This window comes from Rhipicephalus microplus, chromosome 4 (genome assembly GCF_043290135.1).
Source record: "Rhipicephalus microplus isolate Deutch F79 chromosome 4, USDA_Rmic, whole genome shotgun sequence".
In the NCBI taxonomy this organism is placed as follows: Eukaryota; Metazoa; Arthropoda; class Arachnida; order Ixodida; family Ixodidae; genus Rhipicephalus; species Rhipicephalus microplus.
In genome coordinates this window covers 11,993,748-12,009,546 of record NC_134703.1, presented here as the reverse complement: position 1 = coordinate 12,009,546, position 15,799 = coordinate 11,993,748, and the positions used below count along the sequence as shown (strand labels likewise).

General features: G+C 41.2%; 1 protein-coding gene across 2 annotated transcripts; it reads left to right on the top strand.

The window, feature by feature from the left end:
- The first annotated feature begins 1,229 nt into the window (after positions 1-1,229).
- Positions 1,230-14,666, top strand: LOC142814171 (ataxin-7-like protein 3). 2 transcript variants are annotated; one of them, XM_075892191.1, is made up of 11 exons: positions 1,230-1,442; positions 1,711-1,826; positions 1,952-1,965; positions 2,059-2,227; positions 2,734-2,816; positions 3,662-3,721; positions 3,957-4,031; positions 4,139-4,164; positions 11,020-11,138; positions 12,758-12,915; positions 14,376-14,666. In XM_075892191.1, exons 1-11 carry the CDS (start codon positions 1,374-1,376, stop codon positions 14,513-14,515), a joined length of 1,029 nt encoding a protein of 342 aa, XP_075748306.1. In that variant the 5' UTR covers positions 1,230-1,373; the 3' UTR covers positions 14,516-14,666. The 2 variants fall into 2 exon arrangements, with proteins under 2 accessions (XP_075748306.1, XP_075748305.1); XM_075892190.1 differs by lacking the exon at positions 1,230-1,442 and having other exon boundaries at positions 1,811-1,965; positions 3,665-3,721.
- Positions 14,667-15,799: the final 1,133 nt, after the last annotated feature.

Sequence of the window (15,799 nt, the reverse complement as noted above, 5' to 3'; positions counted from 1 at the left end):
TACAAATAATTGGTGTAAGTTTCAAATAAATCTAAGTTCATATCATTTTGTTCTACAGTCAGAAAAGAAGCATCGCGAATATCAAAAAACGTAATCCATTCGAAGCGGATTCGAAGCCTGTACAAGCGCCGCTGAAAGGGCCCGCGGTAGAGTGTACTATAATAGAACTTCTAGTGCACTCTACCCGCTGGCCGCGTAGCGCCAGACCAACGCCTCCTAGATTTCTCGTTCCTGCCGGATGAGCGCGAAACGCCAGTCATTTATGGTAGCGCTGCCTACGTAGGAATAAGGGTCTTTGTACTTACCCTTTGAGATTGGCAATTTTAGCGTTTGCTACTAATTTTAGAGGATGTTTTGTATTTAAAAAGTTGCTTGCATGATGACGGAGTCACTTACGTATGGGTTATTATAATTACGTTTACGCCTTTTCAAAAGTTTTTACGTTATTTTTGTTGCATATAAGGTTCAAAAACTTAAAAGCTTATTTGAAGACGGCCGCTTCCGCTGCCACCGACACCCCTACTTGAGTAGCGCCACCACCGTAGTTCCGACGACCGCCGCTTCCCAAGTGACCGCCGATAATCCGGTAGGCACGGGAAATCTAGGAGGTGTTGGCACAGAGAAAGAAGAAGACCCTTTTTTTTTTATTTCTCTATGGTGTTGGGCAGACACCTTTTAGCACGGAGGTCCGTGCCCTTTAGGTATTGTTGTGTGAAACTTTATGTTACAAAGAAGTGTGGCAGCTTGGGCTAGTTGGTATGAGATGACGATAGTTGTAGCGCGAGAACAGAACAGAAAGGCGTGCCCTTGTTGAGATTGCCCACATGCGTGTGCAACTGAAGCAAAAAACACCTTAAATATGCTAAACATGTTACATAGCGTTTGCCTAGAAATACCAACGCCCTCCATAGAAATGTTTTATCACGACAACAGCCCCTTCAAAGCTAAATTTAGAATAAAACAAACTGCCCAGTTTCGGTTTCGTTACCATCAATTCGCAAGGCGTCGCTCGCGTCGGTTCATCGTTCGCGAACTTCTTTGTAATGCGCTCGATTGGAGATGCCGGGTTGTGTTTTTTTTAGAATAGCGTAATAGTACACCTTTTCGGCCGAGCCCTAATGAACTACTGTTCCAGTTGCACCGGTCTTTTTATTAAAGTGGGTTAGCTCGATCGGTGATCTATCGTAGGGAAGGGATGCAGTTGGCGAGCTCTCCTCTCTTCCCGAGGGACGTTCTAAATGGAACCGTATTGTGAAAGTGGTGCGGTAAGGGAAGTGTATGCATTCCAGATATGATGCGTTAGGAGGATCGACGCGGAGTTCCTACGGTAGCTCGTACTACCCGAACTTTTCTGGGCTTTTTCGATGTGAAGGATGCAGCAGCCGCACCTTGAAAATGCGAGCACGACAGCGAATGCCACTACCTCCAACAAGGTGTTGGACGTGAGTGCTACCGCTTTCTTTTGTTCAGCCGACGCGCTTCTCATGTTCGGTCGTTTATTTTCGTTTGTGCATGTGTGCACGTACGTGCACTTAAGTAACCTTCGAGCGGTGCTTTTACGCAACGAGATTAGCGTAGCAGGACGAGACGCGGACAAACGCAGTTTTGACAGCTAGCAAGGCTGACACTGGAAGCGTACCGACGTGTCCGTCACACAGTTTGTCAGCTTGCGCACTGCGCCCATGCAACCGTCTGCCTGAATCGTTGCAGGAGCAGAGTGCGAGCATATTCGAAGAGCTTGTGGACGACGTCATACTGGGAGCCTGCTTCGAGCTTCACCGTTCTGTCAACTTGGGCATCCTATTTTTGGACGAAGCCACAGATGAGTGAGCCAGTGTTCATTGTTGATCGTTACAAACCGTTGCTATCAGTCTCTCTCAACGATGACGTGTGTGTTATCAGCTGCACCAATCTCATACTCGATCCCCCCCCTTTCTTTTTCTTTTTGCAGCGAAAAGAAATACGGTACGTACTCTGTGCGGTCAACAACGCTGTCCACAGCTGTGATAGCAGTCAAGGAGATGCCTGAGCCATTGCGCGTTTTTTTTTTCTTTGCAGAAATAGTGGATGAAGTAGGCTTGGATGTTTTTGGTCAAGTTCCTCTGAAGAAGCAGTTCGAATGCGTGTGTCCAAACTGTCAAAGAAATTTAGCTGCGTCGCGCTTTGCGCCACATCTAGAAAAATGTATGGGTATGGGAAGAAACAGCTCAAGGATCGCGAGCAAGAGGTGAGAATATGCCCCTGTGTGAGAATGGATTTCCCGGGCATGACTAAACAACTGAAGAACTTTCACTAGAGACCAAACCTTATGAGACTTGACCTAAAAGTCCAGCACAAAAAAAAAAACGAGGCACAGGAAAACAGGGTTGATTTGATTGATTTGATTTGTGGAGTTTAACGTCCCAAAACCACCATATGATTATGAGAGACGCCATAGTGGAAGGCTCCGGAAATTTTGACCACCTGGGGTTCTTTAACGTGCACCCAAATCTGAGTACACGGGCCTACAACATTTCCGCCTCCATCAGGAAAACAGGGTAGAACGTGTTCTATCCTGTCTAGAGCGTTGTATGCTGTCTACTCTTTTTCCTCTGCCTTGTCGGTTTCTTTTTGTTTTTGTTTTTCACTCAACTTTTATATTTATACATGCACTAACTCACCCAACAAGACATTTAATTAACTTATGAGACTTGTGTGTGTATATGGCTGCTCTGACACTTGGTTCGTCTACAGGATCGCAAACACTGGTAGAGCAGAAAGTGATGTAGACGATTATGACAATGACAGTGACTGGAACTACCTGTCTGATCGAAAACGTGAGTAGCGAAATTCTACCTTTATCTAATGTTACAAAATCAGAGTCTGTTGTGCACTTGAAGTTTCATCAACAGTAGCTTTCTTCGCAATCTTCTTTTCACATCAGCAACAGCTATTTATTCATGCCACGTGAAAATTTATTTTGGCTCATGGTGCAGTTGTGCAACTTCACTTGAATAAAGTGATATGCCCAGCTAACCCAAATTTATTTATGAAAAAGAGTGGTACTAACTATATATAAGGCATAGCATTACTATCCATTTAAATTGAAAATCTAGCCTATGTTTATGGCATTATTTAGACCTGCCTCTTCTCCTTTGCCGATAACTTAACAATAAAATAATTCAATCAGTGTATTTGCCTCAGGTGTTTTTCCTGTAATCATTAAGCAGGATTTTCCTAATATTTGATGTTTCTGGCTGCATAAGATGTTTATTGTTACACTTTTAGTGGCACACATTTTTGAACGAACCTTAAGATCTCTGCTACATAGACAGTTGTTTCTTGTAAAGCAACATTTCAATGATTTCACAGTGCAGCTTGTCAAGCAGGTATTATACAGGTTGATTGCATTTTAATCATTTCTGTGGGACACAAATAACTTGTGTCAAGTCTTTTTACTAGATCTGCTTCAAATCGAAGAACAACTGGTATTAACACAACAGCTGTGGCATAATAGCTGTGGCATAAATACAAATTGTTTATGATTTGGTGGTTAACTTGAAGAACTGCATACAGTTTCAAAATATTACAAGTTCTTTAAACATACGTGTGAGACTACCCCTCAAGCCCTTTTGCATTTCCGTTTTGAAGCAAAGGCACTTCACCTTCTTTTTACCTTCAGCAGCCAAGAAAAGGAAAGATAAAAACTGCCCACGAAGAATTAAAGGAAAGCCTAAAAATGGTAAGGTTTCTTTATAATTATTATTTTAATGTTGTTGAGTTTATGCATCAGTGTACTAATCGACATGATTGAGAGATGTACTTGCTGTTGCAATCTCTCTATCATGAACCATCGTGGCAAAATCACAGTCAGTCACACAATTTTGCCCTTTATTCTTTTATCGTTTTAAGTAAGAATGCTTGGCATGTTTCCACTCTGTTCTTTCAAATGCAGCACTGAACTTTTCTCTTTTCAGGAGAACAAGCAAGCACCAGCAGCACATCAGGAGAGACCTCAAATAGCATATCAACTTATGAAAGTCTTTCTATGGGTATTGAACTGCAACATATTTTTGTCTTGTTTTGTCTTTTGGGGTTTTTCATATGTACATGTGTGAGACCGACAGCACTGGTTGATGAATTTTATTTTTCGTTACAGAGGAAAGAAAGGCCTTGTTGACACAGGTAAGTTGTTTTGCTGATGCCTTAGCTGCTGTTTGCCTTAACCAAGATTCAAAAGGTTTGCCAAAGAAAACAATGCGACTGTATGATGACTCCACATTTTGATGAGCTACAGCTCTTTCAGGCGTACTGTAAACCTCCTTTTAAACAAATGCATATATTTCAAACACCAGATTTTAAATGCGATAGCATTTGAAAAGCTTTTGCCGTCTGCATAAGCATCATTGGTTGTAAACAAAAAATTTTGTGCATTACAGAAAAACTGATTAAGATGCAAATTAAATATATAATAAAATTTTCGTATCTAAGTGAGTATCAAACCGCTTGCGTGCGAAGCAGGTGTTCTACAGCACAGCCATGTGTCTGCATTAAAAATTAGGTTTAAACAACTTTCTCTGCTTGAAAATGCAGTGAAAATAATGTTGATGCTTTACAAACACGTGTCTGGTATACAGGCTTCACAATACAACATAAAGTATCGTAGTAATATTGCATCTTACAAGTGCACGTTGCCATTAGACCTTGGAGCATGTAATTATTATAACAACTTTACGATTTCTTTAAACCACAATGTTGTTACTCAACCATTACAAAAAGCACACATGTTACTGCGTGTATTCCCATACGACTACATAGTGGCTGGATAGCAAGTTTGAAAAGATTTAATGCGCATAATTGCTCGTGGTTGAAGTTATACTATCCATTACACAGAATGCAGCCACATGCGAAAGCGGCACTGACACAAGCCACTTTCAGCTTTATCAATTACATTCTACTAATCCACAATTTAAACTTCTCGAGTAAAATTATAAAATTAAAAAGTATGCACTAAGAGGTTGAAGTATGCACTAGGAACAGGATTTCGCTATCACGTTCAACTCTTAAAAGCAAAGCTTAAGGGTCCCTTCCCCGCCCTCTCCTTCTCTCTTTTTTCCCCCCACTGCAGCTTGTTTTCAGTTGTGGCTAACCTTGGAGCTTTGTGATATTGATTCAAGTATAAGTGCCACAAAGGGTCATTAATTTTTGTGCTTCAATCTATCATGGTTCTTAACTTATGGCTTCGTGTCATTTTTTGTCACATCACTGTATCAGAAAGCTAAGTAGCAATTGATCACTGCCTTACATTTCTTTGATGTTTTGAGCTGACACCCAACAGCTTTGCAATCTTGTTATTGATCAACTGGTGATTATTAAGTAGCAAATGCAATTGAAGCACTCTTGTAAAACATGCATGCATATCAGTTGTCTAATTTTCATGTGAATAGCCTTTAAATGGACAGTAAAGTCAAATAACAATCTATGCCAGAGTGAAAGCTCAATGTATGACAATGTCTAAAACGGCAATATCACCAACACCAGTGCCGAGAAATTAATGTAAATGCACGAGAACACATGCACCTTGAGTAGGTCATTCACAAAATGATCCCTATGACGTCAGACTTATCACCTACAAATAATCTCTGTAAATTGAGCTAGCTTCAATGAATTAAGAGCCGTCTGTGCATCAAGAGACGTTATAAAATGCCGCTTGTTCGTTTCTGTTTGATTCATGTAAAAAAAGAATCGCCTGACGTTACTTAGGGAATGGCACAAGTGGTTCAAAGGTTCGATTTTCACCTGGTTAAACTGGACAGGTTGTGCCATCTAGCAGGGCTCAGTTGAACAAAGCACGCCTACCATCTGGGAGGCCATGGCTAAAAATTGTGCATTGGTGGTTGAAGCTTCTGTGGCTCATGGTACTTTCGTTCTACTGCTACTAGTGTCAGCGGCTGCGCAGTAAAGCCAGGCAACATTGTGCTCTGCAACAATGATGTGAAACGGCCACTTTCGTACGAGGGATTTGAAGTGTGCTAACGCAATACGGACCACTAAAACATTATTTTATTTCAAAATAAGCACTTCCCTGGTGCAAAAGTAGCATTACCAGGTTTATGGGCTGCTATTTCAGCAATCACCGACTAAATATTTGCGTTTGGTGTCCCTTTACGTAGCACTTGAAGGGGGCCCTACAACATTTTTAAGCATGAAAAAAAAAAAATGCTGCTTATCAGAAGTCAAGGCTCCTGGGAACACACAAGCCAAAAATTAGCCTAGCATGCGGCGTGGAACTTATTTAATTCTCAAAATCGACCAAAAATCGCTCGTTCTTTTTTTCTACAAGTCCACGGCCATTCGCCTATCTGAGCACTGCGAGCAACAATACCGTGGCCGCCACATGCCCACGCGTTTGCTCGCTATCACACTGAAAGCAAACCACGCGTTCGAAGGAAAAATTTTTTTAAAAGTACTCAAGGTCACGATGCATGCTCATAAGAGACACGTTTTCTTGCCCCCTCGTCATTCCCCGCTCTGCATAGCTCAGCTTGCTGCTGCGTTAAGAGAGACAAAGTGCTGAACGCATGTGGAAACTCCTCATACTTGATAGATTCTATAAAATTTCACAGCTGCCAGTTCGCGAGGCAATAAGACGATTGCATGTTTACTGTTCGTTGTCTACAAGTTATTTACAAAAATAATTTTAATGGAATTAAGACAACTTTAGAGTTCATCCAACCAAAGGACCAAGCAGGGTTTCATACAGGCTACTCAGCAATATACTAGATAATTGTCAATCAGGTGACTCACAAACGTACAGAATACATACAATCAACTTCAGTACACACCCTTCATAGATTATGAGATGGCATTTGATTCGGTCAAGATACCAGCAGTCATGCAGGCACTGCGAAATGAGGGCATCAATGAAGCCTATATAAACACACTGGAAGAAATTTAGAGTGCATTCACAGCCACTATAGTCCTCCATAAAGATAGCGACTGAATCCCAATAAAAAAGGGTGCAAGGCAGGGATACGCTATCTTTCCAATGCTATTCACTGTGTCTTTACGGGGTGTTTTCAGCGCCCTGCATTGAGAAAAGTTAGGGATAAGAGTCAATTGAGAATTTCTTTGTAACGTGCGATTCGTTGAAGACATTGCATTGATGAGTAAATCTGCGGATGAATTACAGCTCATGATTATCGAACTGGACATGAAAAGTAGAAAACTAGGTCTGAAAAGTAATATGCATAAAACTAATGTGCTACAGTCTTGGCAGAGAACAGTGCTTTGTAATAGATGGCAAGACACTGGGAGTTGTAAAGGAACATGTCTACTTACATGTAAGAAGCTATAACATGTAGAGAATCAGACATGTTTTGAAGAATGGAGGAAGTGCCAAAGCTGTGAAGAGGAAACTTGGGATAGGCTGAAACCAGATGTATGCACTAAGGGGACAAGGAAAGTGGGGTAACTAGCAATATGGATAGGATAGTTAATGTAAGGAATTTTGATGAGATCTGCACTGTAGCCAGGATGACCGCGGCCATAATGTAAGCATTGGCAGTACCCCAGATGACATTCCACCAATAATGACAGAAGTCAGGAAAGCCTTGGAGAGTATGCTAAGAGGCGAAGCTGGTGGTGAGGATCAAGTAACATGAGATCTGCTGAAAGACGGAGGACAGATTGTGTTAGAAAAACTAGCCACCCTGTTTACGAAGTGTCTTGACGGGGAGGGTACCAGAATCTTGGAAGAATTACAGGCTGATCAGTTTGCTCCCCGTCGTATACAAGCAATATACAAAGGTAATTGCTCTCAGAATTAAGACAACACTAGAATCAATCAACCAAAGGATCAAGCAAGGTTTCGTACATGCCACTCAACAATCGACCATATTCGTATTATCAAATAGTGCTCAAAATACACCCAACCACTATACATAGACTTCATAGATTATGAGAAGGCATTCGATTCAGGAGAGATATCAGCAGTCCTGCAGACACTGCGGAATCAAGGCATCCATGAAACATACAAAAACATTCTGGAAAAACTCTACAGTGGATCAACTGCCACTATAGTGCTCCATAAAGAAAGCAACGGAATACCAATCAAGAAATCAAGAAGGGTGTAAGGCAGGGGGATACGATCTCCCCAACGCTATTCACTGTGTGCTTACAGGAGGTTTTCCGAGGCCTAGAATAGGAAGAGTTGAGGATACAAGTTAATGGATTGTACCTCAGTAACCTGTGCTTTGCCAATGACATTCCATTGCTGAGTAACTCGGGGGACGAATTGCAGTTCATGATTACGGAATTAGACAGGGAGAGCAGAAAGTCGTCTTAAAATTAATCCGCAGAAAACGAAAGTAATGTCCAAAAACCTCGGAAAAGAACAGCGCTTACAGCACTTCCGAGATAAGTAGCAGTGCACTTGACGTTGTAAAAGAGTATGTTTACTTAGGACCGGCAGTAAACGCGAGACTCGAGTAACTAGAAGAATAAGAATGAGGTGGATCACATTCGGCAAACATTTTCAGATCATGAATGATAGATTGCCACTACCCCTCAAGAGGAAGGTATATAACAGCTCCATCTTGCAGTACTTACCTGCGGAGCAGAAACCTGGAGGCTTACAAAGAGGGTTCAGGTTAAATTGAGGTCGACGCAGCGAGCAATGGAAAGGAAAATGATAGGTGTAACTCTAAGAAACAAGAAGAGAGCAGAGTGTATCAGGGAACAAACGGGTTTTAAGGATATCGTAGTTGAAGTCTAGAAGAAATGGACATTAGCCGGGTACGTAGCACGTAGGCAGCATAACCACTGGTCCTCAAGTGGTTAGTTATGCTGACTGGATATTTAAAGAAGGCAAATGCACGAGGGGGAAACAGAAAGTTAGGTGGGTAGATGAGATTAGGAAGCTTGCGGGTATTAAGTGGCAGCAGCAAACACAGGACTGCATTGACTGGCGGAACATGGGAGAGGCCTTTGTCCTGCAATGGGCATAGCCAGGCTGGTGATGATGTCTACTTAGAACAAGTAGTAACCGTGGAGCCGAACCATGAGAGCGATATAACTAGAAGAATAAGAATGTGGTGGAGCACATTTGGCAAACATTCTCATATCATGAATGGTAGTTAACCACTGTCTCTGTAAAGAAAAATATATAACAGCTACATCTTACTTGTACTTTCCTGTGGAGCAGAAACCTGGAGGTTTACAAAGAAGGTTAAACTTAAATTGAGGATGGCGCAGTGAGCAATGAAAACAAAAATGATAGGTGTAACTTTAACTTAAGAGACGGGAAGAGAACAGAGTATGTCAGGGAACAAACGTGGGTTGAAGGTATCATAGTTGAAATTGAGAAGAATTAGACATGGATTAGACGCGTAGCGTGTAGGCAAGATATCCGCTGGTCATTAAGGGTAACTGATTGCATTCCTAGAGAAGGCAAACGTGCCAGAGGGAGACAAAGTCAGGTGGGCTGATGAGAAAGTTCCGAGGTATAATGTGGCAGCAGAAAGCACAGGACCGAGTTGATTGGCAGAACATTAGAGAGGCCTTTGCGTTGCAGTGCACGTAGTTAGGCTGATGATGAATACAATTGCTTGGAAAAGTGTTACAGGGACCTTTTGTGGTTTGTAGAAGCAGCGTAAACTTCTGCACTTTTTTTCAACTATGTTTTAACTGCATTATGCCTATGGCTTGACCAGTAAGGTCATGTTGAGGAGCCACATTATCTCTCATTGTTCTTAGGTAGTAGCAGTAGTTTAATTCTTGTCAAGAACTTTTCTATTCAAGTTGCTGTTTGTATCTACTTTGTGAAATTTTATTGTGGCTAGCCTCCAGCCATATCTTTATACTACATTAAATTGTTACAATATTAATGAGAAATAACCGAGAATGATGCCAAGGAAAGTATAGGGGATGTTGTTCGAAATAATTTTAATGTAAATGCGAAGAAAGAAAAGTAGACGAAAAGATAACTTGCCACTGGTGAGGACCAAACCTGCGGTCGTAGGCGAGGACCAAACCTGCGGTCGTAGGTTTAATCCCCACCAGCCACAAGTTATTTTTTCATCCGCTTTTGCATTGCAATAATTTCTATTCACATCCCCCCTATGCTTTCCTTGGCATCACTAACTGTTAGTTCTCATTGAGCATAAAAAACAAATAATAAGCCCAAAATTCGCACTTCTTTCATTCATTAACTTGCTACAGACCTTCTCGTGTGCAAAAGACAGTCATGCAAGAGTAATATTTAAAATATTTGTAGCTGCAAAAGTGTGCTTTTTTCTTGAAAACCATGAAAGTTGGTGATAGCAAGAAGGAGAAAAAAAAAAGCGGCAAGACGACAGGCAATCATCCATGGTGGCACATGCCATTGTGCGTCAGCTGTTGTAGAATGTGTTTACATGGTCTCCTGCTTGCACATTGTTTTGTCTGCGGGGGTTGATGTGAAATACGCTTCATGGCATTGTCTGCCATGCTACTCGCAGGATTCTCTCAATGCAAACCGTGCACTGATACACAAAATACTTTGAGCCAGTTTTTTCTGAACAGCGAGCGATGCAATGAGTGAAAGTCTGCAGCTGCTGCGAAATAATGAGCAAAGGCTCAATGTCACCAGTGCCAATATCCAGTGGTGCACACCGCTGAAATGGAAGCATTTTCCTCATCTGAATGCAAAATCGAAACATCTAAACAGCTGTGCTCAGAATTAGCATTAGGCAGTACTGTAATTGTCTGTGAATTTTTTTCTTTCTCTAACTTGTTTTGCTCATAGCGGTGCACTTTGTAATCACTGCATACGTGACTGTAATCTTCAGCGTTCCTGTAATTGGCTGATGCAAATACTGAACTTTTTTCTTTTCGCTACAGTAAAGAAGGTTATTGATTGCATGAGACGGTCTTATATTCAAGCTTTCTTAGCAAATGTGGTTTTATTCTTAAGTATGCTTTGTCAGGGCCATAAATATCTCTTTACAGCATGCCTTGTGGTAGTAAAATCATATTCTTCATTGTGCCCTTTGCTTCTAGATGTGCGGAGTGATCTCGGAGCACACGAAAAAAATGTGCACTCGTTCCCAGCGTTGTCCACAGCACACGGACGAGCAACGAAAGGCAGTCAGGCAGTTCCTTTTGAATCAAGCCACTGGGTACGAGTGTTTGTTTGTTGATTGTTGCAAACACTGCCATTACTGTGCAACTGAATCGTTTGGAACATGAAGTCTGGAGTTGTGTACCGAATGCGAAAACTAGCCGCCCATTATTTTTTCCAGGAGTAGACAAACCTGTCAACCATGATGAGTATGACTATGCGTTCGTTACCACATGCGAATGTATTTGCCTACAAAGCTGAGCTACACGCATTTGTCATTGTACTTTAATGTGCAATCTTGAACTCTCTGCTGACTGCCTATGAATTATTAACTAGCAATGCGCATTTCCCAACCTTACTTTTGCTGTGCATTATTGTTTATTTTATGAAATCTGCAAGGGCACATGAATTACTAGAAAGCTGGGTTGCATGGAATGCTGGTTTGCATGAACCCCAAGATCTTCCAACCGGCAATGCTTATTCATATGTGTGTGAAGTCATTAGGATACACTGCCTGCATTGTCAATTTTCGGCAGTTGATGTTTCCTTCTGCTTTTGTACGTGCACTGATTCATCTTGTTGATCGACCGTAAACAGTTTATCTCTAAACAATGCAAAGTATTAGAGTTGTACAACGTGATTGCATACACTGGTCACAATAGGACCTGTATGCAGTTGATGAGCTTGTAGATGGATGTAACTGATAGTTCATGTCTGGCACACTAATTAAAACACAGGAGCAGCACATCACCAGAGAAACAATGTATGTAGGATGCAAATACAGTTGAACCCTTATAACTCTTATAAGCAGGGTGCCACATGTGCATTTTCTTATATTTTATTGTAGCCACACTGGTGTCTCATGCATCAGCATCTCATATGCAGGGCTTCGTGGTAAGATCGAACACACAGTGCTTTTCATAAATTTCTATACTGTCAAAGCATGCTTATTGAAGGGCTGCATATTACTAGGCATAAATTAGCTACTCATGTATGCACATGTTCATTCAGCAACTGGTGCTTCTTGTCACCTGCATCCCAATTGTAAACGACTACAGCAAACATTCAGTGGAAAGTTGTCAAGTCAAACAGCAAATATTCACATACATTTTATCATTATAATTGGCTTGTGTGAACAGTGATTTTTGTCTAGTAATTTTCAATCGAATAGTACATACCACAAAGAAATGTGAACATAATTTCCATGACCCTGCTAAGCTAGGCTGCACTTTTTTAAAAAAATGAATTGAAGCAATTGCTATTCTTTCTGGTTGAATAGTTGCAGAATTTGACTTTCAGTAGAATGCTGGGGTAACCTGCAAAATACCGTACGTTTTAAAATTTACTATACTTAGAGCAGCACATCAGATGATGTAACAACATTCGAAACTTAAATAATTAATTGGTGCAACGGTTCTTCACCTTGGAAGTCAAGCTTCGTGGCAGTGTGTACTTTTCCTGGGTAAGTGCTTTCACCGCTTAGCATCTCTTCACTGCAGTGAAACTACCTTTACAGAAGGTTACATGCAGACTAATGAGTTTTTACTTGTTTATTTCGAATACTTGGAAATTTCTAATAATTTAATTTCGAAGCAAATTTAAATACAGTAATATTCATTCGAATATTCGCACAGGCCTACTAAGAACAGTGCATAAAAGAGCTTTCATGCTTTGCAGCACACACTCTACAGACACTGGTGATGAAGTGCACATTGACGTCGACACATTTGACGAGACCGACAACCATGCACTGCACGACACGATCGGGCAGATGTGGGAAACTGTCAGTTCCACCAATTCCTCCCCTGCAGATGGCAGCTTTCAGGGAAACAATGGTAAGTATGCACTGTTTCACTATGGCTAATCGTCAAAAATAGAGAAGCTTTGAAACATCACTAACAACCAAAGTTCTTATTAACGTGGCTTTTATCTGGTGACCATGTGAGTTAGTCTGCCACTACCTGTTACCATTCATGCCTTGCTTAGTCAGGTATTTGTGTCAAGAGTTACAAATTCAGTGAAAATGTTCTATATTTGCTTTAATAATTTGGTATTTGGTTATATTCACATCTATTATGTCAAGGTTCGCCTTTTTTTTTTTTCATTGCGATAGCCACCTTGAGCAGCAATGCATGAAACAAAAATTCTCAGTGGTCATTTGTCATCACAAGTTTTGTGTGCGTTTCACATGCCTGTTCTACATTACAAACTGTGTGCTATTGTATTTTTGCAATTACTTCTTTTTTCAGTGATGTAGCTATCATGTTAAAACAGTACATTTAGCAAGAACTAGTGTAGAATAGTCATGTCGCAAATTAAGCCAGATTCACAGACATGGAAACATTGGTGTCTGCGATTCTTTCCACTCGTTCCTTTAAATATTAGCCAACTAAATGAACTGGCACTGCCAAACTGAATAAACCTAAAAAGCAAGCATTGAGGCAACTAGTCTTGTATGGTTGTGCAGTTAAACACCATCCTCCATTTCACTACACACATGGAGTGCATTTTTATTTTCTGAATGAAACAAGGACTAATAATATCTTGAAAAGCGCTTTTCACTGCTGATGTGGCAAGGGTTGCAGGAAATGCAGGGAAATTATTTTATTTTGTTAACTTAAGTTGAAAAATAATTCTCATAAACCTTAGGCACCAACTGGTCATGTTAATCGATTAAATTTTCAAAGGAAGTATTTTTTTTTTGCAACGTAAAAGTGCAGATTGCACAAAATTAAGCTAGAAGTGTAATCTGGAAGCAACTTTGGCAAGGAAAGCATGCAGTAATGAAGCCACAATACAGATACTGTGGGGAAATTAACTCCTGCAAGTTCATGGTTTGCCTTCGATGTAACAAATAAATTCACTGTAAAAAATGCAACAAGATAGAAAGGTGGGCTAGTTGGTATTTCATCATTTGAGCGCTCGTTCTATGTATGTCTTCTTTTTTTTGCGAGCATGTTCCTCTCGCACTCCCAGTTCGCTGATCAATTTTAAAATGCACGCACCCGTGCTTGAAAGAGCGTAGATAAGGACAAACATGTGTTCTTGTGTGTGTGTGTGTTAATTTTTTGCACTGAATTTATTTGCTACAATCACTAGCTCAACTGTCTTTCCAACATAATTTGAGCTGACAGGAAGATGTTTAAGGGTTGCTGGAAATGCAGTGAAATAACCATCTCTAGTTGTTCTATTGTGTTAATAGAAGTTGAAAGGAGAGTAATTCCTCACAAGTTCCAACATAAATGTTCTTGAGCCAAAGTGAATGAAATTAAATTGAGTTACTTCTTTGATGCAGGTGCCGTGGGAAAAAAGAAGGACAAACGTCTACAGCCCTTCGGCAGCTCAGTGAAGAAACCCAACAAGTCACGGCCCAGCAGCAGCAGTGGTGGCCCTTCAAGCGCAGCCGCCGAACCAGTGAGCTCCGATCTGCTTTGACTGGGAGGGGTGATCGTGCCTCAGTGCCAAACGTCTCGCCCGTGCGGTGTGAGGAATGCTTTTCACTTCGCATCTCGTTGCTACAACGCGTTGGTTTTCCACAAGGAGGATTCTCAGCAGCTGCCTTCCTCGTTAGTCCACCAGTCATCCCGCTGGGAAAAAGCATCGGCCCCCTTGCGCTCTTCTGTGGTGTTTGCGGCTGACGACCACGTCGCAGCAACACAATGTGTATTTATGGCTGTGGTAGTTCCATGCCGCCCTGTGCAAAACTCTCCCTACGTTAGTGCGAGTTGTCTTGCACCTCTAGCTATCTCCTCTCACTGCGGTTACGGGGGCATTGTCCTGGGTAGAAAATGGCAAAAGATTTGGTGGCTTTGTCTTTTGTTAAGAGCAAAGAAACGCAACATGCGTTCTTTCATTTTCAACGGGACGGCACAGTGTTTTGCTATATTTCGGAAAACTTGTGTGACATCTTTTGGTCATTCCCTCGTTTTTGTTGCAAAGGCTCTTGAAATTCAACAGCCTGTGTTCATTGGCATTTGCATCCTTCATTTTTTTCTTGTGTATATCGTTGGATACATCCAATAACACTAGATTACCCCTGATCGGAGAAAGCACTGTCACTCTGCTAGGATCTTCCATTAATTAATGTCAGGGCCAACTATTTCTGCATTTTTTTCCCTTGTTCTCAATACAAAGGCAAGAGGGGATGGAAATCTTTGCAACACGTAAATGTGCGCAGGGCAACACTTCAGCTCAGGTGTAACAGCTGTTTATTTTTTTCCTCCCTTCATGGGAAGAGGGAACAAGTGGACACTGGTTTTGTCTTCTCACATTTGTTTTGTCTGTGATATTCGCTGAGGCAACCAGCTTGTTCTCTCTTACTTCTCATAACAACAAGGTCACGAAAGTGTGTGTGTAGAGGCATGTGTGCTGTCGGGAATCTCGTTGTTGTAAGGGTGGCACTGTCATCAATTTCAGTAGCCTCTGTTTCATTGTTTTGTTGGTTGTCTTATGTTTGTTAAGTTGTGTTTTTGTCTATGAGTACTGAACCTATCTTCTTTCATTTAAGTGATATTCCTTGGTGTCACTAGGAATAAGCTGGTAAATTAGGGTAGTCTTAACACAAAGGTGTTCAATGACCAGCAATCTGAAAAGGCATTGCTGCCACGTAAGATTAGGCTTCACAACTTGGGGGACACAATGTAAAAACAAGAGTGGCGCATTGTACTTGTTCTTCAATACGATGTATGATGTGGATTGTGTTACACATTGCTCAGTATA

Coding starts and splice junctions, on each gene's coding strand:
- LOC142814171 (XM_075892191.1), top strand. CDS start 1,374: ATGCAGCAGCCGCACCTTGAAAATGCGAGCACGACAGCGAATGCCACT. Junction 4,032..4,138: donor TTATGAAAGTCTTTCTATGG/GTATTGAACTGC, acceptor TTTTCGTTACAG/AGGAAAGAAAGGCCTTGTTG. Junction 4,165..11,019: donor GAAAGGCCTTGTTGACACAG/GTAAGTTGTTTT, acceptor CTTTGCTTCTAG/ATGTGCGGAGTGATCTCGGA.